This window comes from Heterodontus francisci, chromosome 33 (assembly GCF_036365525.1).
Source record: "Heterodontus francisci isolate sHetFra1 chromosome 33, sHetFra1.hap1, whole genome shotgun sequence".
In the NCBI taxonomy this organism is placed as follows: Eukaryota; Metazoa; Chordata; class Chondrichthyes; order Heterodontiformes; family Heterodontidae; genus Heterodontus; species Heterodontus francisci.
Genome location: NC_090403.1, coordinates 45,820,301 through 45,841,769, shown reverse-complemented (window position 1 = coordinate 45,841,769; position 21,469 = coordinate 45,820,301). Strand labels below are relative to the sequence as shown.

The following is a 21,469-nucleotide window of genomic DNA, read 5'->3' as shown; positions in this document are numbered from 1 at the left end:
AGTGCTGAATTTTCTTGGCCATCAGGTTGCCATGTTTTATGTTATTTTTGAATAATGCAGTGAAACCAGCTCTACTACGCCAACAAATCCTACTAAATGGACATAGTGGTCCGCCAACCCCAAGTGCCGTGGAGCAGTAGAATGCTGCTTTTTGCTTGCAGTTGAAGATCTTGATCGTGCATTCCCGCTGAAAATGGCTGGACAACTGTTCCATTTTTAAAAAAAAGGACTGTAAGACTACTGAGAAAACACAATTCTTATTGTACAAGCCAAAAACGCAACAGAAAATTATAGAGCAATGGCTGATCTGATTTTTAACTCCATCCATGTGCCTTGGCTCCATGTCCTATTATACGGTTGGCTTGAAAAAAATCTATCAATCTTAGATTTTATTTATTAATTGAGCTAGTATCTACTGCTTTTTGAGGGAGGGAGTTCCACACTTCTACCAATCTTTACCTGAACTATTTCCTCTCCTGAATTCCCAGGCTCTGATTTTAAGGGTACGTCCCCTTGTCCTAGACCCGCCCACCAAGACAAAAGGTTTCTCATTATCTACCTTATTTATTTCTTTCAAAATCTAAAGAATCGCAATCAAATCACCCCATAGCCTTCTACATTCCAGGGAATGGAGTCTTAAGGGGGACTTTTATGCTCTCCCTTGCGGCAAGTTTGGAGGTGGAGAGGGCATAAAATTGGGTGGGATGGTGGCGGGGAACCCCTCCCCCCCACCAGCATCCCACCTCCGCCAAAATTTAGTCCGGGGCGAGAAGGCCTGTGAACGGCCTTCCTGCTCCACTGCCAATTGAGGCCCTTAACTGGGCAATTAACTCCTAATTAAGGGCCTTTTCCTGCCACAGCCACAATTAGGTGGCCCTGTTGCTGCACGGGAAGCACAGCACGTGAAATCATGTGGGCTACTTCCCGACACCAGGATGCGGGGGGGGGGGGGAGGTTCCCTTGTTAAAAGGGGGGAGCCCCGCTGAGAACCACCCTCCCTTTGCTGACGACCCCCCTCCAACACCCTTGCCCGCAACCTCCACCCCGCGAGACCCCTCCTGCCGTGACCTGCCTGTGGCCTGGGTCCAGTGATACTCCCGGACATATGGTAGGTGCTCCTCCAACAGCAGCCTCTGCAGTGGTGCTGCAGCTTCTGGCCTCTGAGTCCATTCAGAAGAATGCGGGCATAAGAGGGGTGACAATCCCAGGCAGCGGAGGCACTCAGGTTAAAACCTCCCTGTACATGGACGATGTCGCCGTCTTCTGCTCGGATCCGCTGTCCGTTCGCAGACTGATGAGCATCTGTGACCAGTTCGAACTGGCCTCGGGAGCCAAAGTCAACCACGGCAAGAGTGAGGCCATGTTCTTTGGGAACTGGGCTGACGGATCCTTTGTCCCCTTCACCGTCAGGTCAGACTACCTGAAGGTGCTGGGGATATGGTTCGGAAGGGCCGGGGCATGCACCAAAACCTGGAAGGAGCGAGTAGCCAGGGTACACCATACACTGAGCATGTGGGAGCAGCGATCTCTCTCCATTGTGGGTAAAAACCTGGTCATCAGGTGCGAGGTGCTCACGTTGCTGCTGTACATGGCGCAGGTCTGGCCCATACCCCACTCCTGCACCGTGGCAGTTACCCGAGCCATTTTCCGCTTCATCTGGGGATCTAAAATGGACCGGGTCCGGAGGGACACGATGTCCAAACCTCTGGATAAGGGCAGAAAAAATGTACCCAACGTCGCCCTCATCCTGATAACCACTTTCATGTGCAGCTGCATCAAGCTGTGCATAGATCCCCAGTACGCAAACATCAAGTGTCATTACATGCTGAGGTTCTATCTGTCCCTGGTGTTACAAAGGATGGGCCTGGTCACATTGCCATGGAACGCTCCATCCAGTTGGACCGTGCGCACCACCTATCCTTCGTGGGAAAGTTCCTGCGGGAAAACACCTTTGACCACCAATCCATCAGGCAGTGGTCTGCACGGAATGTCCTCAAGGCCCTATGGGGAAAGGAGATGGTGGATCTGGTCAGATGGTTCCCCGAGCAGACTGCCAAAGTCATTTGGCAGAATGCCTCATCACCAGAACTTTCAAACAAGCACCAAGATGTAGCTTGGCTGGTGGTGAGAAGAGCCCTCCCCGTCAGATCCTTCCTGCATGCCCAAAGTCTCACCCCCTCCGCACAATGCCCTTGAGGTGGCTGTGGTGGGGAAGAGACGGTTGCCCACCTCCTTCTGGAATGTGTCTTTGCAAAGCAGGTGTGGAAAGAGATGCAGTGGTTTTTGTCGAGGTTCATCCCAAGCAGCTCTGTAACACAGGAGTCTGTGCTCTACGGGCTGTTCCCAGGGACGCACACCAAGATAAACATCAATTGCTGCTGGAGGACCATCAATTCTTTGAAAGACGCTCTTTGGTCTGCCCGAAACTTGCTGGTCTTCCAGCGAAAAGAGTTGTCCACAACCGAATGTTGCAGACTGGCACATTCCAAGGTCCAGGACTACATGCTGAGGGACGCACTAAAGCTTGGGGCAGACGCCGCAAAGGCTCAATGGGGAAAGACCACAGTGTAAGGTCCTCCCAAAGTGAACTGAGGGGCTGGACCCATGGGAAATCCCTCGTGCTGTATACACCAAATATGGGTTTGCTGTAAAATGTACATGGCAGGTAAAATGGAATGGAAGGGTTGTGAGGCAACTCACTCCTGTATCAAAGAAAACTGATTTCCTTTGCACTTTTTGTAATGTCAACTTGGTGCTGTATTGAACTGTTTTGTAATGCATTTTTTACAGATTTTTATGAATAAAGTATATTTTTGAGAAAAAAAACTCCCGGCCTGTGGTTAGCCAGCAGCTCTACAAGGGCGGGACTTCTGGCGACAGGTTCCTTGATCTGTGGAAGGCCCACCGCTATCCACTTAAGTGCCTGATTGGCACTAGATTTGGCTGGCCTTCTGGAGAAGAGGTGACGCGGGGGATCTCAGCATCGCTCTTTCCAGACTTCGAGACCCCCGCCACCAGAATAAAACCCAACCTTAGTTCATGTAATCACCTCATAAACTAATCCTTGGAGCCCTTGGTAACATTCTAGTAAATCTGCACTGCACTCTTTCTGAGGCCAATCTATCCTTTCCAAAGTGCGTGCTCAGAGCTGTACACAGTACTCCATAGTATTTACAACACAGAAATAGGCCATTCAGCCCATCTGTCCCATGCCAGCATTTATGCTCCACTTGAGCCTCCTTCCACCCTTCTTCATCTCACCCTATCAACATAAAATCATGAAGGGTTTTGATAAGGCAAATGGGGCAAGACTGTTTGCTCTGTTTGAGGGATTAGTGACAAAAGGGTCATCAAGTAAGCAGAGAGCTGAGAAATTTCTTTCTGCAGAAATTTGCCAAGGATGGATGCTTTGCCACAGGCAGTATTTGAGGTGGACACCACTACTTTTTAAAGTTAATAAGTATTTGAAGTGGAGGAGGATAAAGGGATATATAGAGAGAGCAGGCAGTGGGATTACTTGTAGATTGCTCTAGCAAAGAGCTAGCACAACCACAATGGGCTGAATGGCCTTTCTCTGCTGCAAACGTCTCTGATTCTATATTCCTACCCTTCTAGAGCATTTCTTATGTTATATTAGAAATGATTCATAAGCACTCTGTGCACCATTGGAACAAATCGGTTAATGCTTCCAACAGCAACTTGCATTTATGTAGTGCCTTTAGCCTCCTATGGTACGTCACAGTAATTAGCGTAATTAGACAAAAATTAATGCTGAGCCAAAGAAGGAGAAGTTAAGAGGGGTGATTAAAAGCTTGAAAAGTGACAGTCGTCTGTTCAATTTTTTTTTAAAATAGCCCCTTAAAGAAAAGCTTGCATTTATGTAGGGTCTGACCACATCCTCCGAATGTTTTAAATTGCGTCCCTGCCAATGAATTACTTTTGAAGTGTAGTTATTATTGTTACAATAGGCAAATGCAGCAGTCAGTTTCTGCACAGCAAGGCCCCACAAACAGCAATGAAACGAATGACTCAGTGGTGTTTATTGGAGGATGGATATTGCCTCAGATACCAGGAAAACCTCTTTGAGTGGTGCCATTGGATTGTTTAGAGGACATTGATTTAATGTTCCCTCAGGACTGCACTGAAGTGTGAGCCTAGATTATTTGTTCAGGTCCTGCAGCGCGGCTTGAATTCACAACCTTCTGACTCAGAGGCAAGGGTGCTATCACTGAGCTGAGCTACACTGAATTGCACGTGACAATGATGTACAGCAATTATTTTAATAGGTGGAAAGATTTTGCCCTCAGACAAGTCATAATCTCTTCTTTCTGTCTCTCAACTCTAGGGTTTCCCTGGACCGATTGGTCCTCCAGGAATACCAGGCTCCATTGGACCACCGGGGCTCATGGTCAGTATGAATCTTCCAATTCTTTTTTCTTTACTTCAGTGCTCTGATTCATGGCTTAATCTTCTAAACTGTTGAGTTTAAATCTAACCCAGTGAATAGCTGGTGAACTTTTGGCTTGCACCAACAATGAATTATAGCATCCCATAGAGTTGGAACAGGTCTCAGCACTCAGCAGTATAATCCTCATTGGCTAAGGCACCCTGATATTGCATCATTTCTCCTGAGCCTGTTTGGTCAGTCTACACAACAATGACCAAGTGTCACCAATGCAGTAAAGTCCAGACAGTTCACATAGTGAAGACAAGAACTTTTATTTTCACTTGTGAGTGCTGTTGATGGGTCAGTACTTTCTTAATCTTCATTCCCCTAGGGAAATATTGTATCCAGTGCACCATTCCAGTAATGGTCAATATAGAGATCTTGTTTTACGTTTATTTATTTAGAGATACAGCACTGAAACAGGCCCTTCAGCCCACCGACCATCAACCACCCATTTATACTAATCCTACATTAATCCCATTCCCCTCTCACATCCCCACCTTCCCCCTATCACCTACCTACACTAGGGGCAATTTACAATGGCCAATTTACCTATCAACCTGCAAATCTTTGGCTGTGGGAGGAAACCTGAGCACTCGGCGAAAACCCACGCGGTCACAGGGAGAACTTGCAAACTCCGCACAGGCAGTACCCAGAATCGAACTCGGGTCGCTGGAGCTGTGAGGCTGCGGTGCTAACCACTGTGCCACTGTTTATAGTTTAAACTATAATTACACCCAATCATACTGGTTTTCCCTCTTAACTAAGATAAAGGGCTCCATATAGCACTCCATCTATCCAGGGGTCTGATCAAGAGCCCAAGGAACATACCCAACCAAGATAAGAGGCAGGGAGACCTGGTGCTCACACTATGTTCAGGGGTCTGAACTCATCATTAATAATCCAAGTGAGTTGGATTGATAGAACTCAAACCTGTGAGCCTCCTTAATAGGAGTCAAACAATTCTTACTCTTAGTTGACAAACTTCAACTTTTCCCATTGACTTTAGCATAGGGTATGGAGAGGCCAGTCTTATTTGTGCAAGAGCCTGCTACCCTCACCCTTATTCCCTAATGAACTAGATTGGTGCATGTTGAAAGTGACTGTAAGAGATTCCCTATGTTTAACAGGGGGGGTATAGCATTTTGGTGGTGTGAACACTCTTGGTCCTCCATGAGGTTAATCTTGCTCACACTGCTGTGGGGCCATGCCAAGCTAAAGTTAAGTATATTCCTAAAGGAAAGAGGAGAAATCAGAAGGAAAACCAAACCTACCTCCTTATGACTGAGTCAACATGGCATTGGCAAACACTGATGAGAAGTAGAAGCCTTTCGAGGGATGGATGGGAGACGTAACAATACTGGGGACAACAAAGAGATTTAATATCCTCATTAAAAAATAGAAACCACTTGTTATTGATATTGTCGATAATAAATCTGTGCCTGTTTTAAGACAATCTTTTTGTTTTCTTCTGACTGGCACTCAAAGGCTTGAGAAGCATCCTTGACCCAAGATGATTATTGTAAATATTTAAAGAGATTAAATATAGACTGACCACGAAAGCTGGTTTGAGTATCGTTTTCAAGGGCAACATTAGTCTACTGTCCCTTATATGCTATATATGTATTACCTTTTCTGTTTTTTTTTCATGATCCATGGAACAGGGTATCTGTGACCATGAATGTATCTGTATGCCAGGACCCCATGGACCACCAGGATCTCCAGGACCCCCAGGACCACCTAGTTCCCAGTTGTTTGACATTTCTACCAGCAAGGTAAATGTTATCATAAATTGGACTCACTTCAGGAACTATGGCATTTACTTTTATGCTCCATGCTTGGTTCAAGATCAGTCAGATTGATGGAATGAAAGCCTGCATTCTTTGTAAACGTTTTACATGAAATAAGTTTAGGCAACTTAGGCAGTGGACATGAGTCAACAGCACAGAGCTGGCTTTAATTGGCCAGTCTCATTCAGAGAGGCCATAGGTGGGGAACGGGAAAATGTCTCGATGATGCACTTGGGGGTGCTCTTCTGAACTTGCAACCGAGGTGCACAGTTGAGACGCGAGTTGCGGGAGTTTTACCCTGCCTTTAACTCATGTTATACTTAAACAGGAGTGCAGTTGGTAATAGTGCAATGGCAAGTGTCAAATTCCCAGTATTAACACCCTCCACCTTGGTGTAACAAATGACATCAATAAAAATGCAGTTTATGTACACATAATATGTTGAAAATTAAGTGTATTTTATCATAGGCTTTTGGTAGACATATATTACATCTAGTAATATATTAAAAATCTTATATCCGCATGCAGTTCTTAATCATTTTTTCCATTATAATGCTCACATTTGTAATGTAAGCTGCCCGTGTAAATTCGCCACAATGTAACTGCACCTCCCACATTGAAGGGGCTGCAGCACCACCAGTGGCGAAAAGATATAATTACAGTGTGACAAGTTTACATAGTTAATTTTCATTATAAATGTGGACATAAGAATTTATAATGGAAATATTAAAATAAGAACAGAAAGCATGACTTTAGAGACTGAATTATTTAAATCACCTAGCCTTTAACCTTCATTTATCTGAAGTATATAATTATATTTGCAATGACACGAGATCAAAAGGGATCCCTGAAGGAGTCTTAACTCTGGTCATCTGCAAGTAAATAGAAATTAGCACTCAACTCACTGATGCAAAACAGTCATTAATACACTCACAGGACAGAAGTATAACCACTGTATGCAGGAGGGTTGATTGGATGCTTAGCTGTTTTTTTTTTAGATGAATTAAATCAGTTTGGAAAATATTAATAGTGATTTTTGTTTTGCTTTTGACACAGGAGCTGGAGAGACTGAGAGGAGAAATTGGCCCACCTGGGAGACCGGTAAGAGATCCATCACCCATGCAATTAATTTCTCATATATTAATATAAAATTATGGTATAGGGTCTTATCTAAGAAGTTCCTAATAAGGACTATTTGATGTGGTGTTACACTATACAGATTAAGAAAGGTTCCAAGTTCAATCCCTAATACGTGAAGCACTTTGGGTTGTTTATCTCAGTTAAAGGCATTGGATAAATGCAATAATAATAAAAACAAGAAATGCTGGAAATACTCAGCAGGTCTGGCAGCATCTGTGGAGAGAGAAGCAGAGTTAATGTTTCAGGTCAGTGACCATTCTTCAGGTCAGTGACCCTTCTTCACTGACCTGAAACGTTAACTCTGCTTCTCTCTCCACAGATGCTGCCAGACCTGCTGAGTATGTCCAGCATTTTTTGATTTTATTTCAGATTTCCAGCATCTGCAGTATTTTGATTTTATTATATTGGACAAATGCAAGTTGCTGTGGTGGTGGATGAAAAAACACAGCCAGGAATCTGTCAAAGCATTGGCCTAGATTTACCTCGGAGCCAGTATCAATAGCAGCAATGGGTTGGTGTGTGGAGTGGAATCTCAGCAGTATCTCTGCTCTTCAGATCGATTTCATCACTGCTGGAGAGGGAATTATCTTGTTCCCTTGCTCCCTTGTTGCACCTCAGAAGAAAAAGACAAGGCTAAAGTTGGCAGAAACCTTAAATATTCAAGGGGCTTTGAGTGAAGCATTAATTGAAGAGCCATTTGGACAGTTCGGGAGATGGAGCAGTACTCCTTGGCTAAGTCTTGTGCTGCCACTGTAACTTTGCCTATCCCCCCCATCATCTCTCCTGTTCCCACTCTGAGATGTTGGAGAAAGCAATTATAATCTGAGAGTAAGTTAGTGTGGGCTGTGATCCAAGGCTCAACTGTTGATTTTGTTTATTCCAAAATGTTTCCTATTTTTGATTTAACTTTTCAGGTCTGTGACCTTTCATCAATTCTGACGAAGGGTCGCAGACCTGAAACATTAACTCTGTTTCTCTCTCCACAGATGCTGCCAGACCTGTTGAGTATTTCCAGCATTTTCAGTTTTTATTTCAGATTTCCAGCATCCACAGTATTTTGCTTTTCTATTTCTGATTGCTACTCTTCCTTGTTGACAGGGCCGTCCAGGACTGAAAGGAGAGAAGGGAGAGCCTGGTGATGCGGGAGGACATGGAGCAGTCCCTTGTGTAAGTCAATGTACAATAACATAAGGGAAGTTAGAGAGGAGTAAAGGCTTTTTAGACCTAACTTTGAAATTCCTATAGAGCATCCAGCTGCGTTTCAAAAGTCTGCACCAAGTCTGACAGGCCAGGAAGGCACTAGGTTCAATCCCTGTTCTGTATTGAGTGAAGTAATCTCAGTAAGCATAGCAATTAATGCATCACTGTTGACCTTTGGATTAAGAAAAGCCAGTTAAGTTTCTCTGGTCTCTATCTATTGTAATTTTATGGATAAGAATTTGGGTACATCTTTGTTTCATAGAGAAAAGTTATGTAGTTTTCATGTTCATGATATTTGTCATTGTGTTCCACACTTTACTCCCATCCAATCTGACTCAATGACTCTTGGCATGTCTTTATCAGAGACCAATGTGATGGCCATACCACCACAGATGGTGCAGTCAGGGCAGCATCATCTGAATTATGTTGCGCTTATTTTTTTCAACCCATGCTAGAAAGTGCACATCTTTGGGTGTTGGATAATCGGGCTTGAGGATGGCTACACTTCCTCCTATAGCTGAATACCCTTGACACACACACACACAGCCAAGTGTTATATGTACAAGCATAAATTCAGTGATGGTGGGTATTCAGCGGGGAACCTCAGTGGACAGAAGCACAGGTCAGAGACCTGTTGGAAGTAAATGAACCCGATTAAATGGGCACTTGGGCAAGATACCAGCCAGTGCTTTTGCAAAAGCCATTGGAAAAAAAATTGAATAAAAAGATCCATACATTGCCAGAATGTTGACTTCATCCCAAGCTGCTGGGGCAGAGATCTCTAGGAAAAAGCATTTCGCAATCAGTGGTAGATTATAATGCTGGCTCTGCATTTTATATCCAAATATCCATTAGAACAATTACTAATGCCAAGAAACAGGTTGAAAGCACCAAGATTTCTGAGATTGAAGGCCAGAGTGTGGGATAAGTCACGTGTTCAGCAGAGTTTACTGCAATTGAGGCAAAATGTCAGAACAGTTTGAGGGAGCTCTGTATGCATCTGACTTATGCTGGATTTGAGCTGGGAGATATTGAGTGCTATCAGAACATAGAGTCATTATGACACAAAAGGAGGCCATTTGGCCTATCAAGTCTATGCTGGCTCTCTGTAGAGCAATCCAATTTCCTTTTGAAATCGTTGATTGTCTCTGTGAGGAGGGCAAAAATGATTAATCCTCAAGCACTTTATTGACTTCAACTGTAAGGCTTGTTTCTTCTTAAATAAATTAACACCTTTTTTTTCTCAACGTTACATTTTAGGGCGTTCCAGGCACACCAGGCGTTCCTGGTATTCCGGGACCTCCAGGCCCACCAGGAATTCCAGGATCACTTTACTATAATGTAGGCCCATTCATTAATTGAATCATTTCCAGTCATAATTGTGTTTCTATTTTACTGAGGTTTGCTCTTTTTGTGCTTGCAGAGATTTTTCCCTGTTCCTCCAAGACCTCACTGCAAAATACCTGCAAGTATATGTTTGTATCATTTTCAATATCTAAGCGAATGACGCAAGTTGACTTTTATTTCACACTTAAACATTTTTTAAAGTAATGTTTCCATATATAGCAACAAGGACTTTCAATGCATGAGGGGCCATTGCAACTTTTCCTGTCTATTTTATTGATACCACGGTCTTTGAAACACAGGAACAGGAGGAGGCCATTCAGCCCCTTGAACCTGTTCCGCCATTCAATTATATCATGGCTGATCTGTACCTCATCACTAATTGCCAGCCTTATCTCCAGATCCCTTGATACCCTTTGGTCCTCTGAACTTTCCTCTCTTGTTCCTAATAAGGTCAATATGCCATCCTATCTGTTCTTCTCCTCCTGCATCTTTACTGCTTTCGGAACAAGACTCATTGCCCCGCCTCCTACCCCAGCTCATTCTCTCTCAGGACCTCAAAGTTGTCGTCAGTCTTTTCACCCTCCTACAAAGTAATGCCCTTCAAAACCCACATTCGGCATTATTTGTACTTGTTGATTGGCCTCGTCTTCTCTGCAGCTCTTTTCGTGATTGGTTGGTCATTGTCACTCTTCGCCTTGCTTTCTGAATTAGAATAAAACGCCATTAAAACATAGACCAAGGGATAGATAGAGTAAGAATGAAGAGAATGATCTCACATTTATATAGGGCCTTGGTTTTGTCCTTAAGCAATCCCAAAGTACCTTACAACCATTGGGTTACTTTTGAATGGTCATCACTGGTGTTATGTAGGCATTGGTGAGGCCATATCCAGAGTTTTGGTCTCCTTACCTAAGGAAGGACATATATGCCTTAGAGCGGGTGCAACAAAAATACACAAGGCTGATTCCTGGGATGAGAAGATTGTCTTATGAGGAGAGATTGAGTAGACTAGGTCTATATCCCTTGGAGTTTAGAAGAAAGAGACTTTATGTCATTGAAACATTTAACATTTCTTAAGGGGTGTGACAGGGTAGATGCTGGAAAAATGTTTCCCCGGCTCAGGAATTCAGAACATGGGATCACAGTCTCAGAATAAGGGGTTGCCCATTTAGAACTGAGATGATTACATAGGATATATGGCACAGAAATAGGCCAGTCAGCCCAACCAGTCCTGGGATTTATGCTCCATTCAAGCCTCCTCCCATCTTTCCCCATCTAAATCTATCATCGTAACCCTCTATTCCCTTCTCCCTCGTGTGCTTATCTAGCTTACCCTTAAATGCATCCAAACTATTCACCTCAGCCGTTCCCTGTGGTAGCGAGTTCCACATTTCCAGCATTCTTGGGGTAACAAATTTTCTTCTGAATTCCCTATTGGATTTCTTGTTGACCATCTTATATTGATGACCTCTGGTTATGCTCTTCCCCACAACTGGAAACATTCTCTATCAAAACATTTCATAATTGTAAAGATCTATATTAGGTCACCCCTCAGCCTTCCTTTTTCAAGAGTAAGTGTGGTCTAACCAATGTTCGATACAGGTTTAGCATCACAATCTTACTTTTCAATTCTATCCCTCTATAAATAAAGCCTTGCTAACTTGCGGTGCAACTTATAGTGATTGGTGTATTTGAAAAGTAAGATAGTGATGCTAAACCTGTATCGAACATTGGTTAGACCACACTTACTCTTCAAAAAAGGAAGGATGAGGGGTGACCTAATATAGATCTTTAAAATTATGAAATGTTTTGTACTCTGAGATCTCTTTGTTCCTCTACCCCACCCTTGACTCACACCTTCCAAATAATAAGTGACCTCCCTATTCTTCCAACCAAGATGTACCACTGCACATTTATCTGTATTGAACTTCATTTGCCAATTCTTTGCCCATTCTGCAAGTTTATTAATGTCCTCCTGTAATTTGTTGTAGTCCTCCTCAGTGTGGACTATTCCCCCCCCCCACCCCAATTTGGTGCCATCTTCAAATTTAGAAATTGTGTTTTTGATTCCAAAGTCCAAATCGTTAATGTAATTTGTGATCAGCAGTGGTCCCGGCACTGATCCTTGTGGAACACCACTTCCCACCTTCTGCCACTCTGAATTACTCACAGTCTCTACTTTCTGTCTTGAAGCCAGCTAGCAATCCATTCTGGCACTGTCCCCTGACTCCGCATTCTCTGACCTTATTCATTAGTCTGTTATGAGTCACCTAATTGAAGGCCTTTTAAAAATCCAGATAAATTACGTCTACTACATTACCATTGTCTACTCTTTCTGTTACCTCCTCAAAAAATTCAATAAGGTTGATCAAGCAGGATTTTCTCTTTTGAATTCCATGCTGACTATCCATTATCATATTTTTATTTCCTAGATGTTCTTCCATTCTCTCCTTTAGAAGGAATTCCACTATTTTTCCTACCACCGATATTAAGCTGACTTGTCTATAATACCCTGGGCATGTTCTGTCCCCCTTCTTAAATATAGGGATTATGTTAGCTATCTGCCAGTCCTCTGGCACTACAACATTTGATATTAAATATGTGTCGTAATGCCTTTGCTCTCTCTTCCCTCAACTCTTTCAAAATGCGTGGGTGCAATCCATCTGGACCAGGGGTTTTATCCTCTTTGAGTTTGATTAGTTTATTCAGTACACTCCCTTTTTTATTTTAAGTGCATTTATTTCATTATTCAACTCATCATTCAATGTCATGTCTACCTATTCTATCTCCCTGGTAAATACCAAAGTGAAATAATTATTTAATATTTCTGCCATCTATTATTACCTGTATTATCCTGTCTATCCCTTAATGATCCTATTCCCATCCCAGCCTTCCTTTTTTCATCAATGTGCCTGTAAAATATTTTACAATTTGTTTTATATTCCTTGATAATATAATTTCATAACTCTTCTTTGACTTTGTAACTTTTTTTGACTCCACTCTTAATCTCTTTGTATTCTCTCTTATCGCGCACTCCTCTACTATCTATGTACTTAATGTAAGCCTCTTTCCAAACCCTCAATTGTTTCCTTATGTCTTTATTCATCCATGGAGTCTCATTGGTCTTTAGTTTGTTCTTTCCTTTTAGTAGAATATATTTTTCCTGCACTCTGTTGAATTCCATTTTAAATGTTTCCCATTGTTGTTCTACATCATTGTTTGCCAATATTATTGCCCATTTTATTTTCCCAAGTTCTGTTCTCGGCCCCTAAAAGTCAGCTTCTCTCTAATCTGTTAACCTGGTTTTTGTCATACTCATGTCCTTCCCTATTATCATCTTAAAGCCTCTTATATTATGGCCACTATAACCTCGATGTTCCCCTGCTTTGACTTCTCTTATCTGGTTCAATCACCAACTAGATCCAATCGTGAATCTTCCCTTGTTAGGCTTTTTACATATTGGGTTAGAAAGGAGTCCTGTACACATTGTAGATGAGGAGAAATTTCTTCATTCAAAGGGTTATGAATATTTTGAATTCTCTACCCAGAGAGCTGTAGATGCTCAATAGTTGAGTACATTCAAGCCAGAGGTCGATAGATTTTTGGGTATTAAGGGAATCAAGGGATAAGGGGATAGTGCGGGAAGGTGGAGTTGAGTAAGAAAATCAGCCATGATCTTTTGAATGGTGGAGCAGGCTCGAAGGGTCAAGTGGCCTTCTCCAGCTCCTATTTCTTATGTTCAAATGCAGCAGCTAATTTGTACACAAAAAAGTCCCACAAATAGTGGACATTAATTAAAGTGGACCTTGAGTATTGCTGAAAATAGGGACAGGTTGTTGAAGCTTTGCATCTTGCACTCATCAGAACAACCCGCAAGAATAACCAATGTAAGGGAAAACAACAACTTATACTGTATGAAAAGAGAGTGCTGCTGGTTGGCAAGTGAAATTGATTGGTAGAGGCATTGCCATGGAGAATGCACCAGTTTACGGTGACTGACAGTTAACTGCCAAGATTTGTTTGAAATTTAAACCAGGCAGCTTGACTCTGATTGGTCAAGGCATTGCTCTGAGGAATAAACCAGCGAATGGCTGTCACTTATTTTGTTTAACTAAAACAGGTGCAATGTTTGTACATATTCTTTCCGTCTGCAAAGAACAGAACCCTGTGTATTAATATGATAATAAAAACAAAGCTTGGCAGTTAACTGTCAGTCACCGTAAACTGGTGCATTCTCCATGGCAATACTTCTACCAATCTGAGTTCACTTGCCAACCAATCAGCACTGTCTTCTCATACAGTGTAAGTTGTTGTTTTCCTTTACGTTGGTTATTCTTGTGGTTTGTCCTGATGAGTGCAAGACGAAAAGCTTCAACAACATGTCTCTATTTTCAGCAATACTCAAGTTCTGTACTACCAAACGACTAAAGTGGACATTATTAAACTACACAATGCACTAAAGGTACAAAGACAGTTGATTTAGGATTTTAAAGCTCATCCTTTGATTGCATTGCAGCCAAAAAAAATACCAAAGGTTCAGAGATTAACGGAAAGACAGTCCAGGCCAGTGGATAATACAAATAGCTTTATGCGAGGGAGTAGTCTAGCAAAGAGCCCACATCTGTATTGTGTGTCTGTTTGGTTTCAATGGTCACACTCACATCTTTGAGTCAGAAAGTTTTGCATTCAAGCTTCACTCCAGCATTTCAGTGCATACACTAGTCTGACACTTCAATGCAGTATTAAGGGAGTGCTGCATTGCTGGAGGTGTCCTCTTCTGCCTGTCCAAGTGGACATTAAAGATGCTGTTACACGTTTCAAAGAAGAGTAGGATATTTTACCAAGGTTCTGGCCAGCATTCTTTCTCTCAACCTACAGCCTTGATTAAAAAAGGATTAATTGGACATTCATTTTTGCTCCGCACAAATTGACTGCTGCATTTGTTAGGCCTGAGTGAAAGTGTGGAGACTCTGTACTTTGCTCTCATTTGCCTGATTGGTTACTGTCTTGCTTCAGAAATAAAGAATGGCCTTTCAATGAGATGCAAGGGGCACCTGGTGTTCATGGAATTCTATCCAAAGACTCTCTGCAGCTTCAGGAGAGGAGGGGAGGTTACACAGTCCATTTTCTCCCATGGTGTTTTTCTCATATGCTGCTGATCACCACCTTGCCTCCCTTGTTCTTGTCACCTTTACTAATTTGGCATTTTTCTTCCACCAGGTGATTCATGAACACCGCCATCATGATCAGCACTTCAGGACTCCAGGTACTTTCACTCGTTGCGAGATTACAGGAATATTTTTGCACCAAAATTGAAAATATATCAAGCTTTTCCCCCAAGAATTTCACAATACTTTAAATCCCATAATTTCTCTAATTTAGTTTTAGCGCCTTCATTGTCCAGATGCTTACATTTGCAATTTGCTGCCATTTTAGGCGCCCCGCTTTTGCTGTTGTTTAACAGTTTACCTCAGTTGTTTTATGTCGCTTCTGCAAAAGAAATTGAACCATTTAACCATAAAGTAGGTGCTGGAAACAGTAATCGGTGTGATCAATAGTCTTCAATCCTTTGGGCGTTTTAGCTTTTTTATTCTTTTTATTCCTTTTTCAATAATACTGTATCCGGTGAGGCATAAGCAATCTTTGGTGCCTCTCTTGGGAAATAGTTATTACTGAGAAACTGTTTCTACTATTATTAGAACATGCTGCATTAGAAAGTCTTTTTGTCGGTGTTACATGATATTGAAAAGACATTGGGGCGAAATTTATAGTCGCAGCGGCAGGCGTAAACAATGGCGGGCCGCACGCCGCGGACCCGCCGCGGTATGAAGTGCAGCGGCTCATTGAAATAACCGGGGCGGGCCCCCCCCCCCCACCACGGGGGATCCAAAGGGGTGGGAGTGGAAAGGTGATTAATTCATTTATTTAAATTTATTTAAATATTTAAATTGGGCTCCCATCGCCGAGCAGCAGGGGGCGCCGCCACAAGGCCTCGCCGCCACCAACAATATCGGGCCGGGCCTTTCCGGTGCCGAGGTCCAGGCAGGACTCTTCTGGAGGCTTTTTTCGGCCCCCCCACTTCCCCACCGCCGCCATGACCCCTAATGGCGGGGCTCTGTAAAATTGGCCCCTTTGAAAACTGAAAAGGATCACCAATTCTCATTATCAATAGAACAGTTAATTATATCATTTATATATATTGTATATAAAAGAAATCATAATTTAATTTTGTAAAGAGCTACTTCAAGTGGAAATATTTAGGGTTAATGAGACCGATTTTGACTTTTGATAAGAGGCCCCTGTGATTTTGTGGCTTTGGCATCATTTAAATCTGACAGGCAAGCTTCATTGCCAAACAGGCGTCCTGATCTATAGGCCTCAAAATCAGGCCGGTGCAGCCACTGGCAAGGTGCATTGCAAAGGAGGGGGCGGGGGGGGGAAATCACAATCGCAGAGGTTGGGAGTTACAATCTACTCCTGCTCCTCTGGAGCCTACAAAAAAAAACCCAACACTTAATCTTTGCTGGGCCTCTTCGGTTCCATCACCCGTGAACCTGGTCAAAGCCTGCACTGCACATGCTCCAATCTGTTCTGACATCCAATGCCTACTGGAGTCCTATTTATGTCAAATGACCCCGATTTTCATATTAAAACAGCCTATTGTCTGAATCTGGCGGGTGCTTTGGGTGCTCGGTGTTAGACCCCTTTCAAGATGGAGCCAGCCGCACCGCAGGTGTTAACAGGGTGGTAAGGCTACTGATTCATTTGGCATCCTGTTACAAGGTTATGAATTAGTTATTTATCCATGAAGTGGGTATCTGAATCCTTGTAAGCAATAGTTGGTGGTTGAAAGGATTAAAGGAGCACAGTGTTCATCAATAAATAAGCAACACAGATTTGCCAAGGGGATGAATTTCTTGGAACTTCTCCTGCTCCTGGATTTCCATTGCGGTTACAGCGGCAGGTAAGGACATTGCGGCCATTGACAACAACAACAACTTGCACTTATATAGCACCTATAAGGTAGTAAAACGTCCCATAGTGCTTCACAGGAGCATTATCACACAAAATTTCACTGAGCCACAAAAGGAGCAATTAGGGCAGATGGTCAAAGATGGTCAACGTTTTAAGGAGCATCTTTAAGAAGGTATTACGCCAATGTGCTTTGTTGAATGATAATTTTCTTTAATCCCCTGATTGGAGATCTGAATTTATTATTTTTTTTAACATTTTGAAAAGACTTGCTAAAAGGATGACTTTTCTAGCTGCTTAAGATGGCTATCTAATTTGCAACACTTATCGTACACTGCAATGCTTGTGAGGAGGGAAACTAAATGTCTGCCAATGCCCCAGCAAGAACCAAGACCCAGGAAATTTAAAGGAACTACCTGTTCTTTTTAGCAAGAGAGAATTACTGCTAACTGCTAAGTTTGAATGACTGAGTGACTGTCATGTGACAAGCCCCTCACCATCTGTGGTTTTAAGCTTGTGTCTTTCTGCAACAGAGAAAGGAGAAGCTTTTGGACTCTGACATGTGCAGACCCTAAGTGAGGGTCCTTCTCTCTCTCTCTCTCTGCATCCCAGCTTAAAAGCTTTCAAATCCTGCCTGTTGACCTTTTGCATACACCGGCTAAAATCAGTAATCCCATTGGAGGAAATCATCTGCATCGCTGTCTCCAAGAGACTCACCGAACCAGTCATCTACCTCTTCAAACTAAAAGCCTCAGGACCACCGAATTCAGTTAGAAGCCAGCTAAGTCACCAAATGCCACGGACTGTATACCTCTTTTTTCTATGGACTCTAACTCAACCAATCTACCTTTCCCCACTCTGTAACCTATTTGTGTCTGTGTAAACCTCCAGAGTGTGTGTGTGAATGAAAGTTGGCGCGTTGTTTATTATTTTTATTAGTTCGGTTTAGGTACAATAAAGTTAACCTCTTTCTTTGTTAACTCAAGAAAACCTGTCCGATTGGTTCTTGTTCTGATCATAGCAAGTAATCAAACACTTACTGAATTGGCCAGTACATCCACTTTAAGAAAGAATTAAACCTTTTGTAGTCAAATAAGGAAAGGGAAAAGAGGGAAGTCCTTCGACCCCTCCTCATTTGACCGTAACAAAGGAAAGAGAGATAGAGAGGCGGAGAGGTTTGGGAGGGAATTCCGGGGCTTAAGGCCTAGGCAGCTGAAGGCACAGCCGCCAAGGGTGGAGTGATTAAAATCGGGAATGAACAAGAGGCCAGAATTGGAGGAACAGGTGAAGACAGTCAACCTCACTGACTACATTTGGAAAACATTATAATGGGGGATAATTTCTTCAGGGATTCCCCTCCTCCGCCGTTGTAACTTCAATGGAAATCCAGGAGCAGGAGACGTTCTGAGGAAATTCATCCACTTGACAAATCTGTGTTGCTTATTTTCCAACAATTTATTGATGAATACTGCGCTCCTTTAATCCTTTCATCCACCAACTGTTGTTTACAAGGATTCAGATACCGACTTCATGGATAAATAACTAATTCATTACCTTGTAACAGGATGCCAAATCTTGAAATTCTACCGAGCACTATTTTGAAAGTAATGGGGCCAGCTAGTGTAAAACTCAGATGCATGCTCTTTGGTCAGTCCGGATCTGTAGAATTTACACAAGTTACGTATTGTGTTAAAAATAGTTCTTGATGAAATTTCAGCTCTTTAATGTCTTCACTATGGAAGTTCCCTATGAGGATATTAACAGTGACTTACTTGTTAACTAGATGTGTGATAACACTCAGGCAGGAGCGTTACACGACCATGCCAATTCCATGTACAACGTACACAAAGTGCTTCCCACTGAAACGGCACACCAGTATAACAATCATAAGAAAACTATCCTGGCATAATATATCCCATTGGAAATAGACATTCCCCCCGCCCCACCCAATCCCACCTCCCTTCATGACTCCCAGACATAACTAGACATTGTTTTGTTTCTTTATAGATTCTCAAGGTCCCAAAATCAATGACAATCTTTTCGACAGCAGCCTGAAGGTAAGCCAGCAAAATGATCCATACTTAGGCCCCAGTGATCTTCAATGTATAGTTTCAAGTAAAAATTGAATCTATCAGGATGAGTGAATATGTGAACACTAAAGAGAAAAATCTTATGCAAAGACGTGTCATTTGATAAGAACAGAAAATGCTTGAAATACACAACAATATCAGTCAACATCTGTACTGAGAATACAAGTTACGAAGTTTTGGTTGTGCGACCCCTTAAGCGGAAAAGCAGATGGAAACACAATGGAAATGTCTTCAACTGACTTTATTCTTTACAGATGCTGACTGTCTTGCAGTATATTTCAAGCACAAATGTCAAATTTCCGTTGATCGGTGGCAGGCGTATAAAATTCAGCCCATTAACTCTGTTTCTCCTGCTACAGATGCTTCCGGGCCTACTGAGTACTGATTTGCAGCATTTTCTGTTTTTATCACAGATTTCCAGCATCTGCAGTATTTTGTTTTTGTATTAGATCATAGATTATTGAAAGGTGATCCTTGGAGAGGATCCAGCTCTCTGATTGAAGGATCAGCTCGGGATGGGCCGGACCTGACTATCCGATGTACAGTGATTGATTGGTCAGCTGTTGCTAACGCCGCGGGTGCGCTACATCAGCCACAGTCGGTCAACCTTTCACCGGTTTTGACATCTGCTTGTTTTTGGTAGCCTCATCCCTCAAGTTTCGACCACATTGCAGAGCTAGTTCTCCGTTCTCCAGCCCTTGTCTGATAACAAGGCATTACCTCACTCCGCCAACCCCCCCGGTCTCCAAGCAACCCACCCACATGGCACACCTGTTACAAATTTAGCAGTAAGTTAGACGTGCCTTCATCAGACCTTGCAGGTGTTAGTACATCCACTTCCCCTTCAGCAGTTCATTTACACCACATTGTTGTCTCATCACATATCCTACGTCCCTGCTGTGGACTTGTTTACCACTTTTAGCCACCCACACTACTTTCCCCACATACCAGGTTACACGGGTTGGATGGTGGTCGCCTACACCACTGTGCATCGGTGGTGAACGGAGTAAATGTTGAAGGTGGTGCATGCGGTGCTAATCAAGCAGGCTGCTTTGTCCTGGATGGTGTTGAGCTTTTTGAGTATTGTTGGAGCTGCACCCATCCAGGCAAGTATTCCATCACAAAGTTAATGTTAATGTTGGTGAAGAACCGTTTAAAAAAAAAAATACATTTTGGGGCTAGGGGAGTTGCTACCAAGGCCAGCATTTATTGCCCATCCCTTGTGAGTGATTCACTTACTAACACTGTTGTGATTACAATCTGGCCTACTTCAGTCATAAGCTAGACTGCAAGTAGGTGCATGCTGACCACATGAGAAATCAGCAATTTCCAAGCGCCCCTTTGAACTGTTCCGTGGTCTATATTATCAACGTAACTCTTTTTTTTGTGGGAATTGACTGAAGACCTAAACAGTAGTTCGCTTGTTTTGGGTGAAGCACATAATCCTAGCTCACCTGATGGCTGTGCGAGTTTATCCACTCGGTAATTCAGCTAAGTGAACAGGAACGTCCCAGATTTGATTGCAAATTTATGCTAATTTTGGCAATCTAATCAGGATTACAGAGGGGACACGTGATATTTGACGTCAGCAACTTGCTAAGGTTGCCACTTGAGGCTTTTAATACTGGCTGCTGTTCAGCAAATGCTGCTCGATGTGGTGTTGGGGGGATGGGGTGGAGATGAGGGTTGGGAGGATGTTGTGGGGGGTGTGGGGTGGAGATGAGGGTTGGGAGGATGTTGTGGGGGGTGAGGGCAGTGGCTATCCTAGATAACAAGATTGGGTCAGCTGTGGTCCCCTTCATGATTGCTAAATACTCTCCATCAACATTCATACTTGAGTAATGACCGCTTGGCCAAGGTCAAGGAGGGTGAATGACAACCATAGAATTGTGCCGAGCAACAAGTCAATGCCTTCAAAAGAGGGGAGCAGAAAAAATTGGCGGGTAAAAGAAATTGATAACAGAAGTGCCCCATTTTGTTCATCGGCTTCTAAATACAAACTCAGCTCCTGTCTTTTACATGGAATTGCAACGAATCTCATTCCTATCATTTCTCCAATGTTGACAGCTCTGCCTATACTGCTACTCAGTAAGTTAAATGTATTTTATTTGTAACAGAGCCATGTGTTCAAGAATGTCGAACTCATGCTGAAGGCCACCCCGATGGTACCTGAAGGCTCCTTGGTCTATGTGATGGAAGGAAGTAAAGTCTTCATTCGACTGCTTAATGGCTGGAGCAAACTTTGTGTGAGTATGTCTGTTCACGGGATCTAAGCTGCATTTATGTTAGATAGAAGAACGATTGCATTTATATAATGCAATCATGGAATTACATTAATAAAGTGCACATTATATAATATATAAAACTTGGAGGGTCATTCCAGCCTAACCAGGAAGTATTTAGACTGCAAATACTCCTGCAATAATTGCTTCCAGTCCTGTCCACTTATAGTGAAATCTGTCATTAAACAATATATAGGAAAG

General features: G+C 42.7%; 1 protein-coding gene across 3 annotated transcripts in view; it reads left to right on the top strand.

Moving 5' to 3' along the window:
• LOC137348167 (collagen alpha-1(XVIII) chain-like) overlaps positions 1-21,469 on the top strand; it is an 80,642-nt gene that overhangs the window by 48,896 nt on the left and 10,277 nt on the right. For all 3 annotated transcript variants that reach the window (XM_068013461.1, XM_068013460.1, XM_068013459.1), the window contains 9 exons: positions 4,346-4,408; positions 6,112-6,222; positions 7,294-7,338; positions 8,476-8,544; positions 9,838-9,918; positions 10,001-10,042; positions 15,145-15,190; positions 18,904-18,953; positions 21,104-21,232. In XM_068013461.1, coding sequence (XP_067869562.1) covers positions 4,346-4,408; positions 6,112-6,222; positions 7,294-7,338; positions 8,476-8,544; positions 9,838-9,918; positions 10,001-10,042; positions 15,145-15,190; positions 18,904-18,953; positions 21,104-21,232 — 636 coding nt within the window. The remainder of the gene's footprint in view (positions 1-4,345; positions 4,409-6,111; positions 6,223-7,293; positions 7,339-8,475; positions 8,545-9,837; positions 9,919-10,000; positions 10,043-15,144; positions 15,191-18,903; positions 18,954-21,103; positions 21,233-21,469) is intronic.